The 11039-nt window shown below is 47.7% G+C and overlaps 1 protein-coding gene across 1 annotated transcript in view; it reads left to right on the top strand.

Moving 5' to 3' along the window:
• Positions 1–9235: 9235 nt before the first annotated feature.
• The window catches only part of ABTB2 (ankyrin repeat and BTB domain containing 2), a 198657-nt gene continuing 196853 nt past the window's right edge, over positions 9236–11039 (top strand). The window contains exon 1 of the mRNA XM_049889385.1: positions 9236–10129. Within this exon, the coding sequence (XP_049745342.1) occupies positions 9247–10129 (883 nt within the window). The 5' untranslated portion in view covers positions 9236–9246. The remainder of the gene's footprint in view (positions 10130–11039) is intronic.

Below are 11039 nucleotides of genomic sequence, written 5' to 3'. Positions count from 1 at the left end.
TATCCCACCGTATTATAGCTAAAGTCTAAATCATCTACAGCTCCAAAATCTCCTGGGGCAAAATGCCTCTTCATCTGTGAAATCTAGAATACAAGTTATCTGCTTCCAAAGTACAATGGTGGAACAGACACAAGGTAGATGTTTCCATTACAAGTGTGAGAAATTGGTGGGAAAAGAGGGATAACAAGCGACAAGCAAATCAGCAGAACACATTATATTAGCTCTCAAGGCTTGAAAATAATCCTCTGTTCTCTGAGACTGTTTAGGCAATGGTCCTGCTCTCCAGACTCTGAGTGTTGGCCACACTCCCCAGATCCTGGGTGGAGGTCCCTCTGCCCTGGGCTTCAGCTCTGCCTTCCAGACCCACTGAAACAGCAACTCTGCTCTCTCAGTTTTGGGCAGCCACATTCATCTAGTCCATCTGAGTGGTAAGTTTACCCCCTCAGCCCCGGCAGGCCCCATTCTTCTGCCGTTTGTTCATGGCAGCCCTGGCTCCTCAGCTTTGGGCAGTGGATCTGGCCCCACCCCTCTGGCACTCCTGAAAGACAGCTGTACACTCCGGAACTGAATTGGTGAAGAATTTGACTCTTTGAAACACAGGAGACCTTAGCCCCACCCTTTGAGACCACAGAAGTCAAGGCTCTACCTTTTGAGCCTGATGCAGCTCTGCTTCCTGTGTTCCTTGTCTCTTTCACTTCTACTTCCTGGTTCCTTGGCCTCTCAACCCTTCAGCCCCTAGGGCCAGCGGTAGTCTGCCCTGCTCGGGCAAGTGTTCCAAAGCTCTTCAGCTCTACTGATGAGTGTCTGGAGGCACCCACTCTGCCAGTAAACCTCGGCTGGAAGGCCTTCAGCTGTCTTTTTTCATGGGTCAGCAAGCCCAGGTCCACTGATAAGTGCCTGGAGGCATCCCACTCCACCAGGAAGCCTTCTGTGCAAAGGCACTCAGCTGTCTTGCTCCATGGGCCTGCTCCCACACTGTCAAACGCTGGTCTTCTGGTTCTGCTGCCACAGTTTCTCTGCTACTGCTTCTTGCCGTCTGCACTGTCTCCACAGTGTTATATCTCTCCTCACTTCCTTCTGAGTCCTTACCAGTATTGTCTTTGATATCCATAATTCCATTAACAGTCTCTTCAAGGCAATCTAGGTTTTATTATTAGGCACTTTATTATTATAATTTTTTTATTCTACTTTAGATGAAGGTTTACAGAGCAAACTAGCTTCTCAGTAAACAATATAAATACTGTTTTGTGACACTGGTTGCCAACCCCATGACATGTCGACACTCCCCCCTTCTTGACCTTAGGTTTCCTATTACCAGCTTTCCTGTCCCCTCCTGCCTTCTCATCCTTGTCCCTGGCCTGGTGTGCCCATTTAGTCTCGTTTTATTTTATGGACCTGTCTAATCTCTGGCTGAAGGGTGAACCTCAGGAGTGACTTCATTACTGGGTTAAAAGGGTGGCCAGGAGCCATACTGTTGGCATTTCTCCAGTCTCTGTCAGACAAGTAAGTCTGGTCTTTTTTGTGCGTGTGTGTGAGTTAGAATTTTGTTCTGTATTTTTCTCCAGCCATGTCCAGGACCCTCTACTGTGATACCTGTCAGAGCAGTCAATGGTTGTAGCTGGGCACCATCTAGCTGTGTTGAACTCAGTCTGGTAGAGGCTGTGGTACTTGTGGTCCATTAGTCCTTTGGACTAATCTTCCCTTTGTGTCTTTGGTTTTCTTCATTCTCCCTTGCTCCAAACAGGGTAAGACCAGTGGAGTATCTTAGATGGCTACTCCACTATTAGGTGCTTTAAAAATCTTCCAGCCTCTACCCATTACTCAATTCCCAAACCACTTGCATATTGTAAGTATCTGTTAGAGCAGCGTCCCACACCCTTGGTACCAAATTCTGTCTTAGTTACCTAGTGCTGCTATAACAGAAATGCCGTAAGTGGGTGGCTTTAATAAGGAGAAATTTATTCTCTCACAGTTTAGGAGGCTAGGTCCAAATTCAGGGTGCCAGCTCCAGGGAAAGGCTTCCTCTCTCTGTCAGCTCTGGGGGAAGGTCCTTGTCATTATCAATCTCTCTTCGGGTGGGTCTAGTTGTTTCTCAGACCAGGGACCCTGAGTTCAAAGGACGGGCTCCCCTCCTTGTTCTTCATTCATGGTGGTAGGAGGTCCCTCTACTGTTTGTTCGATTCTCTCTTTTATATTTCAGAGATGGTTTTGTTAGATATATAATTCTTGGCTGGCAGTTTTTTTCATTCAAGACTTTATATATGCTATGCAAATGCCTTTTTGCCTGCATGGTTTCTGCTGAGTAGTCAGAGCTTAGTCTTATTGACTCTCTTTGTAGATGACTTTTCATTTAATCCTAGCTGTTCTTAAGATTCTCTGTCTTTGGTTTTGATAAGTTTGATTATAATATGTCTTGGTGACTTTCTTTTGGGATCTACCCTGTGTGGGGTTCAATGAGCTTCTTGGATAGATACCTTCTTGTCTTTCACGATATCAGGGAAGTTTTCTGTCAACAAACTTTGAATAATTCTCTCTGTATTTTCTATTATCCCCTCATGTTCTAGTACACCAATCACTTGTAGGTTATTTCTGTTGATAGAGTCCCACATAATTCTTAGGATTTCTTCATTTTTTTGAAAAATTCTTTTATCTGAATTTAATAAATTGGTGTCAAGTGCTTTATCTTCAGTCTTACTAATTCTGACTTCCATTGCCTCAATTCTGCTCCTATGACTTCCTATTGAATTTTATAATTCTGAAATTTTATTGTTAATCTATTTGCTGTGTCTCTATGGATTCTTGTAGCCTATTAAATTTGTCCTTATGCTCTTGTATAACCTTGTCCAGTTCCTCTGTTGCTTTGTCTGTGTGTTCCTTGGTTTAGTCTGCATTTTGCCTGATATCCTTCCTGATCTCTTGAAGAGCTCTATATTAATCTTTTGAATTCTGCCTCCAGTAATTCCAAGACCTTATCTTCCTCTGGAAGGTTTTTTGGTTCTTTGTTTTGGTTGCTTGCTGAAGCCATCATGGTCTGCCTCTTTTTGTAATTTGATGTTGACTGTTGTCTCCGAGCCATCAATAAGTAATTATATTTATTTATTTTGTTTGCTTATTGTCTTCTACCTTCTTGTTTTCTTCTGTTTTGTTTTGATATGCTGAAATAGGCTGGTCATGTGAGCTACTTTGATTATAGGCATCTTTGAAGCTGTCATGTCCTCTCATCAGGTGGATAGAGCTGCTACTAGGTATGTAAGCCCAGGAGTCCATTTACTTTTCATGTGTGGATTCAGCACAGTTGTCCAGGATGTTGGTCACCGAGTGTGTGGTACAAGCTCTCACCTACAGTCCTAGATGGGCAGGGCTATGTAGGGGTGTTTGGAGCAGGTATAGGTATCTGGCTGCAGTAGGGGGTTATGTGCTGAGCAAGGCTGCCCCTGAGTGCCTGGGTGGAAGGTGAGTCCCTGTCCCCTAGAGCACGTAGGTAGGTGGGTTTTACAGCTGGACTTTGGGCACCCAATGCTGTTGTCTGTAAGGATTGGGAGGCACCACTCATTCTGGGACCCCTGTTGCAGGTGGCTAGGTGGAGAGGGTAGAGCCATCAGTCCTCAGGCCCCGCACGTGGGTAGGTGAGGACCCAGCTTAATGGGGTAGGGCAGTGTCAAATATCATGAATCTTCTACCCCCCTTAACTGTTGCAGTTGAAAATAGGTTTCGGATACGTACTCTGTTGTATTATGCTAATGAGGGCCTACGCTGTTGAAATGTGCCCACATAGGTCTAGGCAAGGATGAAAAGGCATTCAAAGTCCATGGACCCCTTATGCCTGTGCCTAGGCAAAGGGGCTGTGCCTGCCCTGAGGTCCTGGTTTAGTGGAGCTGGCAGATTATATTTTCCTGTTTGTTAATTTGTTCCCTCTCCAAAGCCAGGAGAATGGCTCAGGTTGCACGATGAGTCCCACTTCCAGCCAGAGGGCACGGCAATCCCTGAAGCTGAACTGGGACCAGAGCAGAGCGGGGAGGGGCCAGGTAAATAGGAAAGAGGTACTTTCCAGGGGGGAAGGGTGTTTTTTGATCCCATGAGGTAGGTTAGATGCTTGCACTTAACTTTCACAGATTCACCATCACTTCTCCCCCATTCTAGAGGCTTGTACAGACTCTTCTCTGGTCAGTTTCTCCTGGTGTGGAAAACATGTCCTATGCACTGGTGCTTGCCTCAGCCCTCGTGCGCTGGCTGATCCAGCCTGCAGAGTGCCAGCCAGGTCAAGTCGGCCAAACTTTGCTGCTTCTGAACTCTTTCTCCCTCCCCCTGCCACTCAGTCCAACTCCTCAACTTTGTCTTTGATGTTCAGGGCTCCTAGGTTGTCATATATAATCGATTCACTTGTTTTTTCGGATCACACAGGAAGCATCTGACTACTCCACCATCTTGGCTCTGCCCCTCTCTCTTTTGTATTTCAAAAGAGATTGACTGAAGATACAACCCAATCCTGTAGATTGAGTCCTGCCTCATTAACATAACTGCCTCTAATCCTGCCTCATTAACATCATAGAGGTAAAGACTTACAATGCATAGGATAATCATATCAGATCACAAAATGGTGGACAACCACCCAATATTGGGAATCATGGCCTAGCCAAATTGACACACATTTTTGGAAGACACAATTCAATCCATAACATCCTTCTTTAATATAGATGGGAAGCATGTGGTGATCCAGGTCTACAAAGGAGGAGACTGTCAGGCAAATCTCAGTTCAGATGTCAGTGATATATTTTCCTTATCACAAATTCTTAAGCACAATGAGTACTCCTCAAAGGTTTAAGAAGGAAAATGAAGAGTTTAAGAAGAAACCTGGCCTTTCATTAGATTGTCCCGTTCATCCTAATAGTTTCATCCATTCACTTAACCAATTATTTATTGAGCTCCTACTATAAGCCCACACTGACCTAGGCAAGAGGGTACCTTTTCCTCCTCTGTCTCTCATGGAGTAAACAGCACGGAGAAAGTCCTTGTCCTCATGGAGCTTACGTTCTTATAGGAGAGAAAGACAACAAACAAACAAGAAGGTGATGCTCCCTGCTCTTCAAGCTTACTTTTTTTTTTTTTTTGCTTGTTTTAATAAATTCAAGATCCTTTTCCCTAAGCATGAGTATGCTATTCCCTGGCTTCAAACTCTTCAATGACTTTCCTTCCTCTTTAGCAGAGGTGATTAAAATCACCTGGGTGGTGAGGTGGGTGATTTAAAAAAAATTATATCTACATATTTTGTTATGCCAAATGTATGGAGCCCTGGTGACCCAGTGGCTAAAGCAGCTGACTGCTAATCAAAAGTTCAGCAGTTCAAAACCACCAGCAGCTCTGTGGGAAAAAGACATAGCAGCCTGTTTCTACAGAGTTTTATAGCCTTGGAAACCCTATGGGGTCGCTATGAGTCAGAATTGACTCGATGGCAGTGAGTAACAAAAGTGATCACAAACGAAATTAAAACTTGGTCACTCTCCAAAGTCAAGGCCATAATATCTACTTTTCTCATAGCAGAATTCTTCCTATACTTAAATAGCTGAGATTGTAACCCCATCACTTTCAAGGTAAATTCTAGGGTATTTTGTTCCCTTACCTCCAGACTTTTTTTTTTTTTTTTGTAAGAAACTCTATAGCCAAATATGAGACCTTGCCCAAGGTAAACTTTCCAGATTTTATTTCAAGCTACCTCTTTTATATAACTTTTGCATGGGCAATCCCAGATCTGTTTTTAATTGCTCACTCCACTGGAAATTTTCCCAGTGTTTGCCATGGTTTCATCATGTTCTTTTCAACTTGTCCAGGGACATGACAGTTGTTTTTCTTCAATGATTATGTTTGGGCCTGAGTTGGGATGAGATTTCTCTTCTTCCAATACAATACAATTTGCTTTGCTAAGATTAAACACATTATCACCAGATTGGCTTAATTAAAATATACACACACATACACAAAAGTTTTGTGTTTTATACCATACTTGCCAACTTCCCAAGATTAACTGAAATCAATCAGTTGGTTCTTTCTGGAGGTAGCTGAGCCTAGCTTTTACCTCCTTCTCTGTCTCTCCTCCTCCTTTTCTTTCTCCCCAATCATTGAAAACACAAACACACACTCTGGGTTTACTTTGTGTCTTCAGTCCTCAAGTTGACTACAAGGCTTTGGAAAAAATGTGAAGGAAAAGAGATCTACAGTCCTAATTGTCTTTCATAACTTTCTAGCCCCTTTACAAGATTTTTTCATGAGGATTTTTCTTCCTTTTTTAATGGAGAAAATTACCAAACACTTATTTCAATATGTGTCTCTAAAAAGAATAGGAACATTTAATAAACATAATAATACTACCATTACCACATTAAAAAAGCATCAATGATTTCATAATAACAAATATCCAGGCAGCATTCTGATTTCCAATTATTTCATAGAGTCAAATGTTTATTTAAAAAAAAAAAATCAGAATTCAAACAAATTCCATACCTTGTGATTGAAAGTGGTTGGTATGTTTTTTAAGTCTCTTTCAATGTATAGTTCCTTCTCCCTCTCATTCTTTCTTTGCAATTTATTTAAGAAACTTGGTTGTTTGTCCTGTAGCATTTTCCACAGGCTTAATTCTGCTGCTTTTACCTTCTGGTGGAGTTTAGCAGCCACAGGATTCTGAAACTTGGCTCTAGGCATGTTTGACTATCTTTACACTTTATCAAGTAATTTAGATATATTAAAATAAATCCCACCTGTTTGCCTCTGGAAGGAAATACTCCAGGTAGTTTCTTAAATTGCCTTTCTATTCAGTAAGTTCCCTGTTGTAAATATTCAGTTAAGTGATTTTCCTTACTTTTGAAGGACAGACACAATGGAAAAAACAATGAAAAAACCAAAACACTTCTTTGGAGTTTTTTTTTCCCCTCTAAATAAGGTCTCTGGGTGACAAACGGTTCATACTTGACTACTAACCTAATGGTTAGTGTTCAAATCCACCCAGCGGTGCCGTGGAAGTAAGGCCTGGCGATCTGCTTCTGTAAAGATTACAGCCAAGAAAACCCTATGGAGCATAACACACGGGGTTGCCATGAGTCCCAATCAACTAGATGGCAACCAGTTAACCGGTTCCTCTAAATACGCATTAGAGGGCAACAGACATCTGCCTTAATATTTCCCTTAACAGGTTTGAAATTGTTTCAGATCTGGTTTCATACTTTTGACAAGTTGAACCTCATTACCTTACTCTGACTTCTTATTTCACTTTTATAGGACGTGATTGTGTTCTCCCTTGCTAATTCGTTCTCTTTTATCTTTCTTCATCTTTGACTCGGTTCCCAGTTCTAACCATGAGGTGGCGATATTGCATAAACAAAAACCCAAGGAAAGGAAAAATAAGGCGAAACTGCCTAATAAAGAGCAGTTTCACAGGGGAAAGGGCCATTAGTTTAAGAAGGAAAGAGACAAACCAGACATTTCTAGCTCGTATCTAACTCACGGTAAAATACAGTACAAAGGAGCCACTCAGGAGCTGGGGAGGCTAACTTGGGGAAACACGCACACAATTCCCTCCTTGATTTTGCGGTGCGTTCATGCACGCGTGTGAAGAGTTAAAAGGCAGGAGCCGGGGCATCAGTGTACTGGGCGTGGATCGGGTGGAACGGATAAGCGCCCTGGCCGACTGCTCCGGACACACGCCCTGCCCCAAGTTTAGAACGTCCTGAGGGGGCATATGACTTGCCCGTGGGTACACTGTTAGGGAGTGGTGCATGCAGCCAGATCTTCCTGTAATAGCCCTCCCCTACCCCAAACACACCTCATACACAATTCTAAAAGGATCCACCTGACATCAGTTGATATCACACAGAGGTAACAAAGAACTCAATGAGTCCTGGTGGCGGAAAGGTTAAGAGGACGGCTGAAAGGTTGGCAGTTGGAACCCACCAAGCGGGCTCCGAGGGAGAAAGACCTGGCGATCTGCAACCATGAAGATAAAAACCGCCTAGAAAATCCTATGGGGCAGTTCTATTCTGCCACATGGAGTCGCTGAGTCTGAAATTGAAAACAACAACAGAGAACTCACAGGCCCTTTCGAGAATCCGATGAAAGTTATGGGCCCCCCCTCAGAATAATACTCAGAAAACTGCGTGTTGACTTCAAAAGAGGGACGGCGAGGTCGCAGGCCTCCTAGAGCCTGTAGGTGTATCAGGTTAAGAAATTCTGTTCTGATAGGAACCTTGATGGCAACTGAAAGAAAACCAGACGGAATTGGGTTTAAGCAAGGGTGTCCCTTCTCCCTCCAAACAGAACTGGATTTTCCGCTCGGAAAACGGGAGGGGCTCCGCAGGAAGAGGTGGGAGAGGTGGAGTGCCTGGCATGGCCCCCTCCCCATCCTCCTGCCCCCGCCTTGCATCCGACAAGCTGGCCTTGGTCAGTGGTCGTTTGCAGAAGGCTTCAAACGGGGCGGCGATAAACCAAATCCTGGGTGGCGGTAAGGGGCCAGAGCACAGTGGCTTTTTCTTTGAAATTTTCTTTATAACGTCAGCGCCCTAGCCCAACGTTTCGACCCCTCCTTGCGCGGTTTCTGCTCCACACCTCCCGGCTTCCCCCTCCTCCACCCTCGACCAGGCTTTGCCCGACCCTCGGCCTCCAGCCCCGCCTCCGCCGCCGCGGGGTTTCACCACCATCCGAGTGAAATCTGCATAGTCTCCGCCCTCCTGGGGGATCATTGGTGCAGCCTCTGCCCGTCGCGGTCGGTGATTGGTGACCTGTGTGGGGTAATTTGCATGCCGCGGCAGCTGGGTACCCAGCTGTGCCGGCGGCTCGCCCCGCGCAGAAGTTTGCCGAGCGCTTTCTTGTCTGCGAGTCCCGGGCTCACCGCTGCGCGCGGCGCCGCCGCCTCTTTCTCTTCCTCTTGCCGCCGCCGCCCTGTTCTCTCGGGATTCCTTCTCTAAGGAGGACAGACGCTCTGCTCTTGGAAAGTTGAAGTGAACGAGAGGGAGTGCCGAGGAGGAGCGGCAAGGGCAGTTCCAGTGACCAGCTCCGCGTTGGGACGCCGGGCGCTTGGGGCTCCCGCTCGCCGCGATTTCGCCCACCTTCCCGCGGGCCCGCGGGCGATGCGGCCCCCGAGCCCCGCGGCGCCGAGAGGGAGAAGGGCGCTCCGGAACGCCTAGGGCTCATTTCTGCCCACTTAGAGAAGGGGCATGGAGTTGTGAGCGCCCCTTGTTCTGTAAGGCCGCCGGCAGGCTCCCCATGGCCGGGACGTACAGCTCCACTTTAAAGACGCTGGAGGACTTGACCTTGGACTCCGGCTATGGGGCCGGGGACTCGTGCCGCTCGCTCAGCCTTTCGTCCTCCAAGTCCAACTCGCAGGCGCTCAACTCTTCGGCGCAGCAGCACCGCGGGGCGGCCTGGTGGTGTTACTCTGGCTCCATGAACAGCCGCCACAACAGCTGGGACACAGTGAACACGGTGCTGCCCGAGGACCCCGAGGTGGCAGACCTCTTCTCGCGCTGCCCTCGACTCCCCGAGCTGGAGGAGTTCCCCTGGACCGAGGGGGACGTGGCCCGCGTGCTCCGCAAAGGCGCCGGAGGCCGGCGGCTGCCTGCGTTCTCCGGCGAGGCAGTGCGGCGCCTGGCGGGGTTGCTCCGCAGGGCGCTGATCCGTGTGGCCCGCGAGGCGCAGCGCCTGAGCGTGCTGCATGCCAAGTGCACCCGCTTCGAGGTGCAGAGCGCCGTGCGCCTTGTGCACAGCTGGGCGCTGGCGGAGAGCTGCGCACTGGCCGCGGTCAAGGCGCTGTCCCTGTACAGCATGAGCGCGGGGGACGGGCTCCGCCGAGGCAAGTCGGCGCGCTGCGGCCTCACCTTCTCCGTGGGTCGCTTCTTCCGCTGGATGGTGGACACTCGCATCTCCGTGCGCATCCACGAGTACGCGGCCATCTCGCTCACCGCCTGCATGGAGAACCTGGTGGAGGAGATCCGGGCCAGGGTGCTGGCCAGCCAGAGCCCTGACGGCGGAGGGGCCGGAGGCGGGGAGGTGTCTGCCGAAGCCCTGGAGATGGTCATCAACAACGACGCCGAACTCTGGGGCGTCCTGCAGCCCTACGAGCATCTCATCTGCGGCAAGAACGCCAACGGTAAGCGCGCGGGCCTCGGACGGGTCGGGAGGGAAACCCCGGCGTGGGCTACCTGGCGGTAGTTCCTAGGCCGAAACTGGTGAGTGTGCCGAACTCTAGGAGAAAGCGTTTGGTCTGGAGGGGAGAAGTACATAAAATAGATCTTTCCAGAAATTGTTCTTATGGCGATTAACTTTTGGAGGGTAAAGTCATGGTTGAGTTTCTCCAACCTGTTTTGCTTGACATTGTCTGGAGACTGTTCACTGATTGAGATTGAGCCTCTTGATCAAGCCGTTCCTGAACCTCTCATGAAGCAAAGCTTACTGCCCTACTATTCTTGCCTGTCTGATTGGGTCTCTACTTGGCATCTTTCCTCAAAGCCTGTGCTGATTGACACTGTATGTGGTTCTGCCCCTGGGTCCTCTCCAGCCCAATAGCAGTAGCCAAAGCTTCCAAACTCCAGGAGTTGAGCCTTGGATGAGTAGAGTGGAAGGAGGAGGGGAACAGGAAGCCCAGGATCTGGTGCTGCTGCTTTGGGCTTTGCTGGGTTGAAGGATAGAATACTTGGAATTAGGCCCTTTCCTGGGAAGTGGAAGGGTCATGGGGGGTTCTTAAACCCTGTGTGCCCAGGGTGATGGTACCTGGTGACCCCTGAATTCTCCTTCCAGAAAGGGAACCACATGCTGTCTTCCGGAGCCTGATTTTCCAAGTTGTAACCAACCAAACCCTGTGATTAAAACCCTGTGTTGGATTAAATGCACAACCGTATGGGCTTTCCTGAAGGAAAGGATGACCTAGTAAACCACATGATGAGGAAGAGGTGGGAGGGGGTGGGCAACTCTGCATGGTGTCAAGTCTGGGAAAGGAGCCACTGGGTAGTTTCATTTTTCTGAAGGATGGCATGGCTTCAGTGCAGAGGATGGAAATGAAG

This window comes from Elephas maximus, chromosome 7 (assembly GCF_024166365.1).
Source record: "Elephas maximus indicus isolate mEleMax1 chromosome 7, mEleMax1 primary haplotype, whole genome shotgun sequence".
Classification (NCBI taxonomy): domain Eukaryota; kingdom Metazoa; phylum Chordata; class Mammalia; order Proboscidea; family Elephantidae; genus Elephas; species Elephas maximus.
The sequence above is the reverse complement of the archived record's forward strand: the minus strand, read 5'-3'. Positions and strand labels throughout refer to the sequence as shown.